The 18,496-nt window shown below is 40.7% G+C and overlaps 1 protein-coding gene across 1 annotated transcript in view; it reads right to left on the minus strand.

The window, feature by feature from the left end:
* Nucleotides 1–3,003: 3,003 nt before the first annotated feature.
* Nucleotides 3,004–18,496, minus strand: part of cdh16 (cadherin 16, KSP-cadherin) — a 45,720-nt gene continuing 30,227 nt past the window's right edge. Inside the window, exons 12-17 of the mRNA XM_056248470.1 lie at nt 13,161–13,402; nt 12,597–12,727; nt 9,308–9,547; nt 5,093–5,209; nt 3,545–3,661; nt 3,004–3,441 (exon numbers count right to left, since the gene is read on the minus strand). Coding sequence (XP_056104445.1) covers nt 3,341–3,441; nt 3,545–3,661; nt 5,093–5,209; nt 9,308–9,547; nt 12,597–12,727; nt 13,161–13,402 — 948 coding nt within the window. The 3' untranslated portion in view covers nt 3,004–3,340. The remainder of the gene's footprint in view (nt 3,442–3,544; nt 3,662–5,092; nt 5,210–9,307; nt 9,548–12,596; nt 12,728–13,160; nt 13,403–18,496) is intronic.

Genomic DNA, 18,496 nt, shown 5'->3' on the forward strand with positions numbered 1-18,496 from the left:
ATCATGTCTGACCCATATGTTGCGCATCCTATCTTACTCGTGCTGTGTTTACTTTTCATAATCAAAATGGAAAAAAAATAACATTATAATATTTTAACAAATATGAAACTAAATGCTCTTATTTAAAACCAGACCATTCTCAGTTGTAACTGAGTTGTAACTGTTCAAATCGCTTAAAACAGACGCGATAGCTGATTCGAATGAGTGATGTTCGACGGTGGCATCCATCTTTGTAATGTAGGCTACAAAATCTGCTTCAAAATCCCAGCGCTGTCGTCATCGTGTAAAGCCCGCCCCCAACGTTTCTGATTGGTGCCGCGATTTTGGCGGATTGGAAATGGGTTTGAATGAGCTCTTTGCCAGACTAACTTTCAGAGCAAATTTAAATTTGCCGGAAGTTGTCTGGGTTTTCCCAGGCTACAGGGTAGGGCAATCTGATTCTGAATCACTGACTAAATTGGATGTCATGCTTGCCCCTCTCCAAAAAGCTCAATAGGAGATTGCATCACTCAATGTGGTGAGATTAAATTTGCATCGGATAAAGCAAATGACAGGTTTTTCTGGTTGAAGAAGGCCTCTTCGATTTAGATGGCTAACCTTCACTCACCTTTTCCAATCTCAGCTGCGGTAAACAAGACAGTTCAACAGGCAGAAGTGGACAGGCTAAGTGGCAGAGGTCCTATTAAATTAATCAGGCAGGCGAACACTTGGCTCATTTTGGATAGATTAAAAAGGATTATAAATAGAACGATTCAGAGTGTTGCTAATATTGAATCCTGTGTGGTTGCTGAAACTGGCAGGAGCAAGGATGGTCAATCTCTTATGCTGGCCTGTGGCATCACTTTCAGGTCACCAGTCCCTGCCTCCACATGTGTAAACAGCAAACGATAAGAGCTGCCGATGCGCTGCGAACATTATGTTGTCTGGAAAAGCAGTGAAGAGTGGAGAGACAGTTAACAGAAAGAGGAAAGTGTCCAGCTTTGGAAATGACGAATATTTTCCACAAAGTCATTTTCACCAAACCAACAGCATCATGGGTACTTCATCACCCTGAAACTTGTTTATATGTCTCGCATAGAGTTCACGTCTGCACTCTTCCTGGCCAAGAATAGAAACAGGACTTACATCTGACATTTGGCAAATCACCACATGGACTCAGAAAGACAGATATTTTCAACCCAGGCTCATTGGAAAAACATTTTCTGCAGAATTATACATTACAACTTTATTGTCCACCAAGGTTGAAATTTCTCTTTGACCACACCAGCAATCAAAAACAAAAAACACATAATACACAACACAAAAGTTAAAATAATCAATCAAATCAATCAATCAAAATAAACCATCTCAGGTCATGTAACCTTATTATGATTAATATGTCACAGGTAAAAATGATCTTTTCTGATCTGGCAATGTTTAATATACTGTAAATAAATAACGTACCACACTTGACCCTACCCTAATCTAATCAATAGTTAACAAAAGCAGTAACTTGTATGTATAGGTATATGTTTGGACTGAGTTTTGCTAAAATGTAGATAGTCTTTCCAATGAGCATTTATTTCTCTTTTATAATACAAAATGTACATAACATCGACAGAGCTCACAGTTACAGCTTGTTGATAGTTCAATCTGCCCTGTTATCCAGCAGTACCGATCTGATCCTAAGAGAACTAAAACAAGGCCAGAGAATCTAAATATAGTTCCTGTCATTCACAGTATTATTAGGCTTGACCTACGAATGACTCAGGCTTTTTTTGTAAATATTCTTTTGCGCTGCTGCCATTCAAAAACACACAACCATGACCATTCATATCCCTCAAGGGGTTGCTAGTAGCAAAATAATGTTTTGACAGTTCCAAAAGCAATTCATGTTTTGTAATATTTGCGCAAATGTTTTATTTTAAGATTACATTAGGGAACGTCTTGAAAACGTCTGTATTGGGAACTCTACTTGAAGGTAAATAATCGGCATGTTGTTTTTGGACATTACGAGTCTCCCTTTCTTTTTCAAAGGATGAACAACCCTGGATGTGATATTATGATCATACGCTTTAATAGCCGAATACCCATGCAAGAGACATTGGGAGAATAGACTTGATCTGCTGCCTGTGAATTATTGCCTCGTGGCAAGAATCAGCAGCAACATGACAGGAATTGCATGGGGCAATGTGACACGCGTGCCGATATTTAAAAAAAAGCAGCTAAGGCTGGGGACACGACAACAGTGAGAGCTATACATTCAATGCCAAACAGGCTTAATTTACAGTCGTAGCGGGAAGGCTGATGTTTGGCGTCACTCAGCGGCGTGTCTATTTTTGGCGCACTGAATGTCTATATATAGCATACTTGTAAGGTCATCTGGGTCACGTTCTCCAGTGTCATCTCACCATTAAAAGGATATGGCTGGCTAAAAGGGATTGTGGTTAATCTTCCTGTCTCACTAAATGTGAAATGTGTTTTAGGCTGGTTATTATCCCAGGGGATGGGATTATTATTCTATATCTCTAAAACCTGAAGATGGCCTGAAAAAAAAAAACATGAATGTGGTTAAGCACTCTTTTGCTTTCTCAATGTCATTCTATCTTCTTCTCTATTTATATGAGTGACCAAACAAAGCTTGTTTATTTCAGTTAAAACAAAATCAATAATACAGCATACAAACAAATTATAAATCCAAATTCTTTTTTATCACCACTACCGTGTTTATCACCACTACCTTGATTGCAAACAAGACATTCAAACTGAATTGCATTAAAATAACAGAAATGTATAGAAAATAATTTTCAAAATTCATTAACCAAAATCATGAGGTAGTTGTCAATTCACCAAAAACTCTCAATGAGTCAAATTACTGCTTCCATTATTATAGACTATACATTATTATTATTATTATATTTAAATTCATTTTTGAAGTGATATTATAATAATTGTAAGTTATTGTTGTCCCTGATTCAAGAGGGTGCAGATTTTCCTTAATGTATATGAGTGACCAAACAGGGGTTCTTTTCTAATTGTCTTTATTTCAGTTCATTGATCACACAACTCGGCGGGGAAACAAAATGCATATTTATCAATAAATTTTTTAATCACTACTAATTATAATAGATTATGATTGCAAAAAAGATAATGCAATAGCATAAAAACAAATAAATAACATAGAAATATCTCATGTAGACACAATTATTGAATGCTTCACAGTGGTGCTAATATTTATTTGCCTAATATTTTACTTTTCGCTAAAACCACAAAAAAGTAAGCTAATTGTTCTTTAAAACAAAGAAATCCCTCAATGAGCTGATGTTAGTTTCAAGACTGTATAGTGACCTAAGCTCAGATGTTAGAGAGAGACTTTAAGTGGCACTCGTTCCTGGCAGTCTTTGTTTGGTGGCGTTGAATTCTGGTAGGACAGCCTCACAAATATCACAATAAGTATAACGCCTGTAAACAAGAACATATAATGTGATTGCGTGAACCGCAAATTGTGTTATCCTCTTCCGTTTCCAATCATTTCAGGATGTTTTGAATGAGCTGTGTGTCTCACCTATAAATCCCAAGGTCCCAAGCAAGATGCCCACTGTTGACTGAATAGTGGGCATGCCCTGAAGCTGTTTTGGTGCAGTTCTACAGTTCCCCCTCACGTTGCACGGGCAAACTGTCACTGTGAGAGAGACAATGACCATTGAGCTCTTTTTAAAGGCATTAGAAGGGGCAATGGTTGCACACAGGGAAATAGGAAATATTTATGGAACACTAGGTGAGGGTGATTGCATTGGAGAGGTCTCGTGGGAAACTAGAACTGAGAGAGAGAGAGAGAGAGAGAGAGAGAGAGAGAGAGAGAGAGAGAGAGAGAGAGAGAGAGAGAGAGAGAGAGAGAGAGAGAGAGAGAGGTGCCATTGCCCTGTGGCCATGCTATGCATCACTGGAGACTGTGTGAACAGGATGTTTCAGGAGAGAATCTATTAAACCAATGGATGTGAATGTAAATGCATGACAAAGGAACCACAAAAACACACAACATTTGTTCTCAACCTTTTTGATCAGAAGGCCACCCCAAAGATAATTCCTCTTGTATTTCTGCTGTAATTATGACAACGCTGCTTGTTTTTAGATTTTTTTTTTTTTACATTAACTTGTAGTGAAGATAATAGATTAATTTAATTTATTTAATTTATTTTATTCAAGATCCTGTGTTTTTCAATGAAAATAATAGTTATTGAGGGAAATAACTATTAAAATAATATTTTTAGGGTTTTTTAGTTGTCTTTTTTTTGTTGTAGTATTTTTAGCGTTTCATTTTTTCATTAGAATTGTAATCATTAAGTTTTAATTTATTTTTAATAAGTCATCCTGTGGCCCCTTGAGAACCACTGACTTAGAGGCCACATGCACACTGTAAAGTCAAAGATTGTATTTGATTAATATGAATGAATCAAACATTTTCTTTTTTCCCCAAGTGGTAACATCAAAGTCTCTGCACCAACAGGTTTGATTTATTTTTTAACCAACCTGTATGTATGTTTTATTTATTTTTAAATTAAATTAAAATTATGAAGTAGAAATTGTACTCTCAACTGCATGTACTCCATATTTTACAGTGTACCTTCCAGAGAAAATGTCAAAGAATGCAAAATGTCTAAACTGTTAAAATGTTTAAACAGACATCAATTAAACAAGAACAAAAATTCTCACCTATTCCTCACATTCTTACATCAGTGAGCTTTATGAGGAACAAGACTCAATTATTACAGATACTGACTACAGTAGAGCTAAATTGTTTCACAAAAATCCTCTGACTGAACAGTAATTAAGCTCATTTGTACATTTAAATAACACAAATGATGTAAATGCTTGTTTATCATTGACGTGGCTGAATTGCGTTTTTATGTGTCGGGGAAAAACTGTTAGAGATCTAAAATTAAACATGTCATTGTGACCTCCAATGAATATTACAGTCTCCAGTGAGCACATTAAACATTGTGTTCAGACAGCTGATAAATGCATTAATGTAATCAAATGGTACATGATTTCCCTCTTTATGCAAACATGCTCTCTTCAATCATTCAGTTTTATTTTAGTCCATGTATGTTACCTGGCAGATTGATGAATGTGCTTCTGGGAGGAGAGCTGCTGTCTGAGATGGTAAAAGGTACGATATAAACCTCTGGAGGCAGGTACGGGACATTTAAAGACAGGTTGGTGTGAGTGTCTGAGGAAACAATAGAATTCCAGCTTACATTTCTATAGGGTGCAACTTTATCATCCACTTTAGACATTCTTACTATAAGTAACTTTGCAACTACATTTCAACTACCAGTCATTAGAGAATCAATAGACTGTCTTCTTACACTTTATTGTGATGCTCTCCCCTCTACTGACTACCGTATATGTAACTTTGCAAGTAGATGTCAGCTTATTCTACTAACCCTAACCTTACTAATACTCTAATTTGCAACATGTCAACTAACTCTCATTATTCAAGCATAGCGTCAGTTCTGGCAGGTCATGTTAGTCAAGCTCACATCAGCTGACTCTCAGATGATCCACGTCTACCTATAGGAATATGACACCTACATATATAAGCTCCTTCTCATTATCAGCAGCTATCGTGTTCTCAGGAGCTAAATTCCCTCCTCCATCCCCAGCTCCTCCTCTCGCCCAGTCAGGATTTGGCATTCTGATTCCTCTCTGAATCAGACTAAATTCTCGAAATATGTTGTACATTCAAATATTGAATTAATGATATCTGCAATACATTCATGTTGGTTCCGTTCTGCTTACCCTAAGGGGGGTTATCGCTGCTCTCCCTGCTCTTATCCATGCTAGGCTGCATGGGTGCTCAGGGAGTTCTTGCTCTGAACAGAACCATACCACCAATCCAAACTATATTGTCAATCGTATTTGACGACAGTGGTCCTGACAGAAATGAGAGTTAGTTGACATGTACGGTATTTGCAAAGTTACTTATAGTTAGTAGAATGTCTAAAGTAGACTATCAACATAAAGTGTTACTAAGATTAGTCATAACGAACAATGTTATTGCTCTTATAACCTTACTTACCATCTTACTGCCTTGACAACATAAACATATTAGCAATGTGCCAAAACATATTGGCAACATGCTAAAAATACTAGCAACATCCTAAAACATGATAGGAGCAAACGTACATGGTAGCAACATGCTACACATAGCCTATTAGCTACATTTTTAAATATAGGCTACCAACGGTGTGATAAAACATTCTAGCAACATGTTAAATCATAATATCAATGTCTAGCTAGCTAGTTGTAGGCTATAACCATCTTTATAATCATCAAACTTTAAAATTCAGATAAGGCTTTCTCATTATTATCAATATTAACAATAAATTAATTAGGTGACCCAACATTAAGTTAAGCGGTTGAGTAATGCTGCTGAGTAAATCTTATGGAAAAACTCCTAACTGGGCCTAATCAGGACTTGGCTGTGTGACGCAGAAGCATGAACTCAGTCCAGTAAACAAGGGGGTGTTATCAGTCTCTGCTCACTCTTATCAATGGTCCAAGAAGCCCCACTAGTGTCCTTTGACACCAGTCATTTAATGTGCTAGTCAACAGGGTCACCAGTACTGAACTAACACATAATTATCTCTCTTGTCAGAGGTGACCAATATGTTGCCCATGGCCTCCACATCAGTTAATTCTACACAATAGAACAACTGTTTCAGGCCATGAATATTTACATCCCTCTCAAAAGAAGAAGAACAAAGATATATGACCAAGACCAAACTTCACATGTGTGCACATGCAATTCCTTAACGTGGCTTACTAAGAGTGATTTGAAAAAGATCAAGTTCAGTTTACACTTTATTATGAGCAGGGGCGTTTCCTCCGTGGAGGCAAGTAAGGCACTGCCTCAAAAAAATTGGATGAGAAAATAATCCATATTACAAAAAAAAAATTGCAAATATTACAAAATGTCAAAATCACTAGTTTTTCATAACACTATTCAACAGCGACACCAGCAGGTAAAGTTACAGCCGGAGTTTGCGTCTTTCTTGCCTTCCCTGAGCCCTTTGACTTTTAACAGACCCCCTAAAGCGTGCGGTGGGTTTAGTGGGTGGCAATTGAGAATGATTGGGGAAGGTCATGACTCATGTGAGAGGAGGCAATGCCCCCATCGTGCTATGATTGGATATCAGTGGTTATGATTGGTTCACACGATAAATCCTCCCTTTTATTTTTGTGCATGTTCCGCGTTTGTGAATCAGTCTGAATGAACAAAATGATGGAGTTAATGGGAAGACTAATTAAAAAGTGAGTAAACAGCTCAGCCACAAGATATCACCACTTTATGTCATGTCATGATGACTGTGGGGGTTTTTAGTGAGCGATCAGCTTGGTGAAATTAAAGGAAATTACAGGTAAAGGTACGCCTGTGACCAGTGTTTACCAAGCATGACTGATGATCCCAATATAAGTTGACTAAGAATTAAAAAGAACTGCTGAACATTAGTTCACAAATACAATGTTTACATTTATTACTGCCTTAAGTTATTATTTTGGAATATATTTAAAAATACTTAAAACATTAACTTGTTTTAAAAATTGCAATAAAATAATAAAATACAAGTTTCCTTTATAATGGTTTTTGATGGGAAAATGCTTAATGTGAAACTTTGTGCATTGCATTCATATGTTGGGTTCATCTGCTTGCTTGTACATACAGTACATATAGTAGTAGGCTATGTTTTTGGTCCTCCAATATCACAATTTTTATTAGTGCATTAGGAAACATTAACCATTTTCTTGATTATGATTTTATATGGGAGAATGCTTCACATGCAATTTAGTGTGTTGTATTCTAAGAATTCCTGTATATATTATGTATCACAAATAGGGTGTATACTGAATTTGGTCTTTTAATATCACAGTCTTACTACATTAGTACGAATCTGGTGAAAACATAACTGGAGGAAAGCATTGTTCTGCCCTCCAGGTGGGTATCCTATAGTCAACTAGTGAAAACTATGAATAGACCTTCAAACTTAAAAATACTTTTTAAATTCTTTAAAAAACGTTTAAATTCAGTTCAGTCAAGCCAACATTCAAAGTTTGACTATTGACAAACTTGCTGTTGTATTTAAAATCTACAATTGAATTGATGGATTTATTTGAGTTCTAATTCATAAAAAAAAAAAAATCCTTAAAATGTAAATTCTTAGGGTAATTCTGAGTCCTGTTTTTTTGGAATTGGAATTTAAAAGATATTTTCAATTCTAAATGTTGCACAGCAAGGTTATATATCTCCATCAGACATTAAAGACGATGTGCCCGTGTCATGGAACACAGCATACATGCAAAGACAGGGTTAAATATAAATGAAGACCTACAGATGCCATACTACGTCATCCCTTCCCATCATTCTTGACACACTTTCATTATAGAGCAGGTAAAGCTGGATGAGTGAAAAGTGAGGAGAGAGAGAGAGAGGTGAAAAAGAAACTCTCTGTTGGATGTCAAAAGATCAATTAGATGAAAAGTCAATGCAAGTACACATTTAGCTTCTTAACCAGCTGACACTAGCTGTGCGATCATATAAATTAAAGGCAACATAATTACCCCATGTTACTAGAGGAGGCCTTTTTTTCAATTAACAATGAAGAGAAAAAAAACCCCCTGAGAAATACTGAGATAGACCAAGAAGTGTGTGTGCAAAAAACAACAATGAGTGAACAAAATCTATTTGATTCTGGTCCGTGACTCAGATGCTGCAACTAAGTCAACTTACTCACCGGCATCAGCTTGGCACATTAATGATGCCTAAAGCTATCAGGAAGAGAACCATTATGCTTATTACATCCAAGATGGATTCGTCTGAAGACACTAGACTTGGAGGGCAATTTCCTTCTTTGTCAGTACACTCTTTTCCCTAGACCTGCACTGTGTGTGTGTGTGATTCAGCAGGTGTTAAGCATTATACCCATTTCCGATGACGTCTCAATCTGACTGCACAGACTCTACAGCTGTTTTTATTTTCATTTCAAATTTCTAATTTTATCCACATTGACGTCATTGCTAGAGGAGGTCAATGTAACTGGATATGTCAATGCTATTGCGGTTATACAACCTTTTAGAACATTAATGGAACTATAAAGTGAGTGAAGCTTGTCTGACATGTAATTTTGAAATGACTGACAGACAAATAGATATTCAGAGACGGGTCACGTAGTTCTTGGGCGACAGGCACGATTTGTCACTTCACATTCAACCCCAGTATTACTCAATAGATAGAGTGTCTGGAAATGGGTGAGAGGACTAGACAAACCATTGATGGGAGTGAGCTTCCAGTTGCTACGAACAGTGGTGTCACTGCGGAGGGAGAAGTTGAGCCTTCCTCCATGCTGGGGCCCATCACTGTCTCGAGAGGCCAGAACCAGAGCCTGATCCTCCCAGCGAGGTGTGCACAGGTACTTCCAGGAGTAATCACCCACCAGAACTGGGCTGTTGTCATTTACATCCAGAATGTGGACTGTCACTAGCGTGGAGGCAGACAAGGAGGAATTACCTGAAGGAGAGAATAGGTGACAACATATGAATAATTTTTATCTTGAACTCTGTTTAGTGTGCATTTAGTCTGTGTATTTCAGCAATGTTGGTAACCAAATAGTTTTTGGTGATCATAGACTACCATTGTACGGACACTACCATTGTTCACACACCACAAAAGCTTTATTATAGTAGTAGTCAGTAGATCAAGTCATGCATTATTAATCTTCTATGTATATAGAGAGACATAACTCCAGTCAGTGTTCAGTGGATTTAAGCTGCTGCTGGTATGATAAAGCTGCTGCTTGCCCTGCTTCTTTGCTCTCTTCACTGCAGTACACATTTAACCCTTAAATGCATGAATGTTTCGCCAACCATTATTACATATTCTGGTCCCAGAACTATATCCAACACTGATGGATCCCTTCCTGTTGCGATAATATAAAACCCTGCTGATATTAGAGTAACAATTACAGAAGAATAAAACATACATTTAGTTACTTTTTGGATCTTGGACGGGTTCAGTTTGAGCAGATGTTTTATACCATCATCACTGTCCTCATCAGAGCTCATTTCCCAGTACATTCAGCATCTGGCTCATGTTCACGATGTCAAACATATTCTCAAAACTATCATTTTCAACATCTTCAAAATCAATATTTTGATCGCTGACAGCCTCTTCACCAGATCCACCATCCAGTGACAGTGACACTAATATTTGATTGCATTCAGTACTTGCTCTGCAGTAAATCACTGAGCTATTTCAAGTTTTGCTGATGATACTTCATTCTTTTGTTTTCTGCCTGCGGTAACTATGAGTGAAACGTCACTTCATCATTGTGTATCAGACATTGCTACATTGTGGAATAAAGGTGAATTGCACTTATTCAGTTATCAAAGATTCAATTATTGTTGTGCAGAAAAAATATATACTTACACTGTTACACACCTCGGGTCGTTAGTGACCATATACAATTGTTGCAAAAAAATGAATGGGAAAACAGGCATTCTTTTATAAGTTTATATATTTTTTTTCTTGTTATATTGTTTATAATGAATTTATTGAGGAATACTAAAAAGGGTAATATCTAAATAAAAAAAAGGAATGAGGAGGAGGGTAGTGAATGATGTCCCGGGTCACTAAAGGCCCGAGGTATGTGTTTAGGGAACAGAGGTTTTAAAGCAGGCATTATACTGATGCTAAATATTGGTCAGGAGATACATTAAAGGCTGTGCAGATTGAGATTAATGCTACAAAGCTCAATGGCACAAGTCATATTATTATATATAAATTATTTTAAATATTATATATATATAGATATTAATAAAAACTGATTTGAAAAGGAATTTCTAACTTTATAATATTATATTGTATCTAGCAAAGAACAGCTCTTACTGCCTGAATCACATTAGGTGAAAACATAGCCTACATACAACCTGCATGCAAGAGGGAGAAACAAAATCTGCAAATTAAAGCAAAAACAAAAACCACCAAAGAAAAAGAAAACAAACCCTAATTTTCTTAAAGGTCTTAAAATCATTAGAAAGACCCAAACAATAAACAAATATATAATAAAAAAATTTAATAAAGATCATTCACACAGTGAATGTGCAGGTGGGAGAGCAAACATATTACTGCATGTATTTTTCCCATTTTTTCTCTGCCACCTGCACCTGCAATATTTATTTATTTATTTCAACATCATAGGTATTGATATGACGTGATCTTGATAAGATGGACAGTCTCTATATTTCCCTGGCCATCTTTCAAAGAAAGCCCTGAAAAAGGAAATAGCTAAAAAAAAAAAGAGCTATTTAGCTCAAATCATCCTCAACCATACACTCCAGCAAATGCACTCTCTGTGGTCATTAAAAGTCCCATGGCACTTCTCGTAAAGAGTAGGGTGTGTAACCCTGGTGCCCTGGCTACATTCCACCCATTGGCCCTTGCCAATCATGGCCTCCTAATAAATCCCCTTCCACTGAATTGTCTCTATCATTCTCTCTCCTCTCCACCTATAGCTGGTGTGTGGTGAGCCGTTGTACTGTGGCTGCCGTCGCATCATCCAAGTGGATGCTGCACACTGGTAGTGGTTGAGGAGAGACCCCCTGATATGATTGTAAAGCGCAATATAAATGCCTAATTCATTCATTCATTCATTCACTAATGCAACTCATTTCAGACAAACCTTTTAAATCGAGTGTTTGCATTTAAAGCCTAGCCTACAATAACATGCATATAGTCACACATTTACATACTTTGTTATGGCGCCTATATCACAGAGACATTATTATATTTAACTTTATTTTTGGCTTCTTAACTTTGGAATAGGTTGAAGTTAACTTAAAATTGTATTTTGTAAACATTTTGTAAACAGATTTGAATATTTGACAACAATTCATCTATAGTTTTTAGTCTCTTATGCCCTTCTTCTCATTTTCGACCCTGGTTCACCAATCAAGACCACACAGGACCGGGAGTCTAATTTCTCTCCTTTCTTTCTCCCCTGTAAACATTTGTGACTGAGCATTCTGGACTGGACTAATTTCACATCTGAGAGCATTAATTGGGAGAAAGAAGGTAATTGGAGGGTGAACCGTGTGACCTTCACACCTCAAGTCTTTGATCTGCGCCCCTCTGTTCAGGTGCAGAGGAACAACGTGGAACACACATGCTGCAACATCTCAGCTGGTGACTCATTCACTCATTTACAATGTCTGAGATTTCACTCACGGCGTGTGGATGTGGCCCAGAATTTTCAATGAGATTTGATACTCAATAGAGCCTGTCACAGCATTTTGAAATGTCAAGTGTCTCAGCAGCAATGAGCCTCTTTTTCTTGCACTTGCTCTGTATAATAACTTCAGTTTGATGGACATGTTTATTCAAACAAACAACATGAATTGACAGCCCTCCACAGTGAATGTACAGCATGAGGAGGGAGAAAAATATTTATTACGCCCATCTTCAGCCAGTTTTCACACCTAGTTCGTTTGAGTGTATATGTGAACAAACCAAGTAATCTTAGTGAATGTACAGCATTAGGAGGGAGAAAAATATTTCTTACGCCCATCTTCAGCCACAACCTCCATGGTGTAGGTGCTGTTCTCCTCTCTGTCTAAAGCCTGGACTGTCTTGAGCTCTCCTGAGTACTTCCCAATGGAGAAATATTTCTTAGTGTCTCCTCTCAGTGAATACCTGAGAAAAGAACAGCCAAATACTGAATAAAAAAAATAAAATAAAAAAAAATACAAATAAGAATGTCAGCAATCTTTGTTAGGTGTGCTTATCAAAGCATTTAAAAATTTATAGTGTTTCCCGATGTGCATTCAGATCACATGCACATACTTTTAACCCAACATATTCCCAAATACAATCACAATTTTACTATGTCTCTAATAATAAACTGTGTTAAAATATTCAAAGGAAAATTTGAATTCATAAACAGTGAAAGCAAGTGGAAATATTTAGATTAGGAATTGAATTCATGAGTGGTCCGATGCTCTCTTTAGTTTAATGAATGCGACCGATGGAAATTGTTTCAAGGCATGAATCGATGTATAGATACCATTTGCATTGTGACCGATGGTTATATTTACTACTTATTTAAATTAGTGAAATATCACTTTACCTGATTGGATGAGAGTCAGGGTCATAACCTCTGATTGTGGCAATAACACGTCCTGGCTCCTCCCCTTCTCTGACCGTGACTTCATAGTGGCTTTGAGACAAAACGGGTCCTTCGTTGATGTCATCGATGAAAATGGTGACAGTGGCTGTGGATGCTGGTCCGTATCTGCCTCGCACCAGAGCAACTGGGTTCTGAGCGCTCAGTACCAGTATGTACTCATTCTCCCGCTCAAAGTCCAGCACCTACATATAAGTGACCAATGAAGTGTTAGTATATCCCTTTTTTTGTTTGTGCTTGGAGGATGGAAAAAATAATGCCACTATGTGTTTATAAAAAAAAAGAACAAAAAAGCAGTGCTCTGATTTTCACAAGCAGCTCTCCTAATCTGTACCAGCCCAGTGCAGTCCAGGACAAAAGAATAACATCGGAGAGTGTCTCACAATTCATCACAATGTGTCACAGTCAAACTATATTTCTGAAGGAAAAATGTGTTCAAATCAGGTTCTGAGTGACCCATTGTATGCTGTGATGTCATTCATCAGACTGAAGGTCAGACATTTCTCTGGACGTCAACCTGCTGTCGTCACTCTGACTGTATGCTATACACTGGGCTGTCTTCCAGGAAAACATAGCTGTGATACAAAAGGTAACAGAGTTCAAATAAATGTCGATTTAGAAGTGGGTGGTAACGACATGTCATTATTGATGTCAAAGCACTTTATTTATCCCTACCGGTAATTTTGATCTTTTCATTTTCATTTCTCAACACTTGCACCTCTAATGTGTCCTTTGTTGAAAAATCAACACCAAAAATCATCCTTTCTATAAATGAGAATAACGTCCTAGTTGCGTATGCAACCCACCGTTCCCTGAAGGAGGGAACGGAGGACGTAGTCGACATCGACTGAAATGGGATCACGCTAGGGAGCCTATTGTCTTTGAGTATCTTAGAACGAGCCAATGCACATTGGCGTGCGAGATATGCATCTCACACTCCGCCCCGTGGCGTGGGTATAAATACGGAAGTAGATGCACGCACTATTTGCTTTTCGCTGAGGAGCCGAGCGTAACTCGGAGTCAGCGGTGGTTCAGCGGTAGTGGCAAGGGGACTACGTCCTCCGTTCCCTCCTTCAGGGAACGGTGGGTTGCATACGCAACCAGGACGTTCCCAATGGGATCAACCATTGAAAACGCCACTAAAGCTGCCACCTTCCAGTGCCTAGACAAAAGCCTCCTGATCCCCCTGAAATTTAAGGTGGAGAAGGGGCAGGGCTTTAGGCCAGGGAAGTCACTGCTGTTCCTACAGGCTCACTGGGAAAGTGTTCCCTGACATGGAAGGAAGGGACGCTGCGGAAGCCACACTCTGTCTGAACGGAGGTAACATGGAGAATACACATATGAACTGGGCGGAGACCGGGCAGAACAACATATGGAAGGTCACTGGGATGGCTCTAGCCTATGACAGGGGGAGACTCAACCGGCCAATGACAGTCTGCCGAGGAAAGACACGGGCTCACCGTAGGGAGCCGTACCATGGAAGAATACACATATGGGATCACAACATATGGACCCAGCCTAACACAGGTTCCACACTGCTTACGAGTGGTACGCCTAACACCGGGCGTTCTGCCACGTCCGATTTCGGAGGGGTGCGGAGGAACTCAACAGGGTTCGGTTAAGGGAACTCTACTGGAGCAAAATGGCGCACATATCCAGTCCATATGAGGGGAATGGCGCAGCAAGCCGACACTTCGAACCGGGCTCACGGTGAAACTGGCTTCATGAGAAAGGAGCCCACGGGAAGCCGCGGTTCGACTAAGGTGTCGCCCAGCCCCCAACTCTAGAATATCTGTCAGCGAAGCACTCTGTGTCAACACCTAGGTGGGAAAACACACTCATTTAAGAAGAGCTCACCCCCTAAGTGGACATGTGCATCTCGGGATTTTCACCAAGATGAAGGCAACCACATTCAGTGGGCAAACCTCGCTTGGAAACAGACTGCCCTCTCTGCTGACTTCCTTAACAGATAAGAGCTGGTCAGAGGTCCTATGGCTTGCGTTCTGTACACGTATAACCGCAATGAAGCGGACAGACAGAGAAAGCCAGGGCTGGGTCTGCTACCTCCAGGGCAGCGCTTGCAGGCTCACCACTTTATCCCTCTTAGGGAGAGGTAGGAACCTTGGGCACATATCCAGGCCGGGGTCTCAGCTATTGAGAGTTAGGGCTGTCAACGAATATTCTAAATTCGAATATATATATTCGAATAGTTTTAAAAAACAGAACTTCGAAGGTGAAAACTAATATTCGAATGTGGAAAAACACGGCTGTCTGCTTTGCGAGTGGCAAAAATCTGAAGCTTAAAATGTAAAACGCATTTTCCAGCAGCACAGCTTGCACAGTGAGTGTCTGGCTCACTCATTGGCTGTGCTGCGGCAACTGCACATCCAATGGCGCAGGCGCCTCCAACGTGTGCGCCAATGAGCTAGCATTACATCATACACGTCAAAGCCCACCAATGGGGCGTGGCCTGATGCCCCCGAAATAGCCATTATAGCAGCAGTTTACCACAGCACAGCTCGCTTGGAGCGTTCAATGTCGGTTCTATATACTGTAAAACTTCAATTAATGTTAATAATATTTGTTTCAATCACTGAATGAAGCCTGTTATATTTAGGACAAGAGTCGTGACCTTAAATTGCTTGTACAAAACTCTTGATCAGCACTCAACATTTGTTTATTGTTGTTAATTTAAACCGTTATGCACAGAGAGCGTGAGGTGAGGGGGCAAGAGAGAGAGAGAGAGAGAGAGAGAGAGAGAGAGAGAGAGAGAGAGAGAGAGAGAGAGAGAGAGAGAGAGAGAGAGAGAGAGAGAGAGAGAGAGAGAGAGTAAGGTCTGCGGTCTTGGCCATTATTTGATTTACTTGTTTTTGTGTAAGTTAATACGTTGTCAAATATGTTTAAACTTAAATAAACTACCTATACAAGTAGTTATGTCTCTTTGTATGAATTTGTCCTGTTATTGACGTAATGCACGTCATTGACAAAATGCGCAACCAGATGTTCGAATATATGTGTTTTTTAGAGGGAATATTCAAATGTCATTTTTGAGCCATTTTGACAGCCCTATTGAGAGTTAGCCGGCCCGAATTCCAGGCACAAGTTGTTGACCGAAAGCGTGCAAGTCCCTACCCTCTAGTGGAGACCATGCGAGCAGGAGAACTGTAAAAACAGAATTTTTAACTCACTGCCTGCAGTGGCTCAGGGGCGGTCTCTGCAGTGCAATGGCACCAGAGATAAGGCCCAAGAGGATAAAGTGGGGCGCAAGGCTTTTTTATATCCTTGTTTCCTCAGGAACCTGACAATCAGGATGTGCTTCCCATGCTCTGCATCATGATGTGCGTCAAGTAATAACAGAGGCACATCACTTTGAGGGTGGAGGAAAACAGCCTACTCCAACCCATCTTGCAGGAAAGAGAGCACAGAAATGGCCGAACGCTCTCAGGATCTTCTCAATGGAGAGAAGACTCACTCAACGAATAGGTTCCACTTCTATTTGGGCGAAAGCACAACTTCCTCTTTTTAAGGGAGTGCTCGCCGAAGTGATGGTAACTACCACATATTCCTGCATTAGCCACCTGAACCTCCGCGTCCAGTTAGGACTAACTAGGCTAGGAAGCTTAGCGCAACGGTCGCAATGTTGTCTTTTCAGACCAGTACCAGCTCGCTGAGCAGCGGTGGCTCAAAGCGAGGTGGATTGCAACAACTCAAGGCACAAATGCCCATGCAGTCGGAGGTCGCCCAGGCCTCCATTAAAGCAAGCCCCTTATACATGGCCCCTCAGTCGGTGAGGGTTTGGCAGCAGGCTGGGGTGAACTGTTGTCACACAGGGCATGCCGCTCTGCCACGGACACCTCGGAACTCGATCGTGAAGCTAGTGCTGAAGCAGTCTACATATGGAGGAAGCCAAGCGGCTGCGTCTGCCATATGCCCCAGGAGCCTCTGAAAGTTCTTTCAGTGGGACCCTTTCTCACTTCTAAATAGGACCAGCCAACACACTCTCCTTTTGAAGAGACGTGTTGGACCGAGTCCTTCTCCAAACTGAAAAAGAGATACTCAGCCCGTGGGCGAGATTGCTCTCTCCCAGTTGACCTGAGGACCCAACAGGCTATGGAGCACTCGAAGGGTAGGACTTTGTACTGATACTTCGAACCCTCGCACACAACACACGAGATGGCCCGTGGTGCGGAAGGTAGATATCTGAAGTACAAGCTCAGGTCAGATGCTGCAGACCAACTTGGGCTAAGATGGTCACGACCCACCACATACTAGGTACCATGAAGGACGAGTTTAAACAACTGGCCTTCATATCGGCTGGAGGGAACGGCTATATCAAGTCCTTCGCCAGTAGGACATAGATAAGCACGCATAAGACAGGAGCACTGCTCAACACTAGGTGTGATGAATATCACTGAATTTTCAGGAGCACGTCTGCTCAACACGTAGTGTGATGATTATCACTGACTTGAGCGGAGCCGAGCAATAGCCGAGTCTGATGGTCACAGATTGGTCCGGACTGGTCGGAAGCTCTTTTTGCTTCTACACCCAGACCAGGCCCAGAAAACCACACACGTACCCAAGGTGGGGCAGCAAAGTGGAGAACAATGGTGTTAGTGTACAGCGCAACACTTACCTGTCCCCCACTGGCGGCAGGGGATGCGTGAGAAGGCAGATGACCGGGTCCTCGAACGGCACCAAGCTGCCTGCTGGCGACCAAGAGGGGGCTGAGGGGTGTAAGGCTTTTATACAGGGTCACACACCGCCAGACTGGCCCTCTTGGGGACCCAGGAATAGAAAAGTTTGCTCCTTTTATGAAAATGTGGTACTATGAAAATGTGGTACCCTGTTTTTATGGGAGCCAGCGGCAGAACAGACTCACACATAATTAAAAAACTCCAACCGACCCTCCCAACCGGCTGGAGGGAGTGGATCGGTGGCCACTCCAAGAGCAACTTCTCCATCCCTGAGGGGCCCGTCCAGGTTCAACGTTTCCGCTGTCACTTACCACCTGGCTTGGCAGCGCCTGGGACGGGCTGAGCGCCCCTCCTGCGGCCAGCTCCACGCCGAGACCTGGGTGTAGGCTGCTGCGATGGTCTGGCGGGAGTTGAGGCGGCTGCAGGCGGACGCCCTCGGCGACGGGCAGGCGGAGGATCTGTCCCCGGCGGATGGCTGAAGGCAGCAGCGGGCCGCCAGGGCAGGATGTGTCAGAAGGCCTCCGTCTGCGTCTGGGCGGCGGAGAGCTGTTGGGTGCAGCTCTCCACCACGTCACCGAACAACCC

The sequence above is a fragment of the Rhinichthys klamathensis genome, unplaced genomic scaffold (assembly GCF_029890125.1).
Source record: "Rhinichthys klamathensis goyatoka isolate OS25496 unplaced genomic scaffold, OSU_Roscu_1.1 h1tg000055l_1, whole genome shotgun sequence".
Taxonomy (NCBI): Eukaryota; Metazoa; Chordata; class Actinopteri; order Cypriniformes; family Leuciscidae; genus Rhinichthys; species Rhinichthys klamathensis.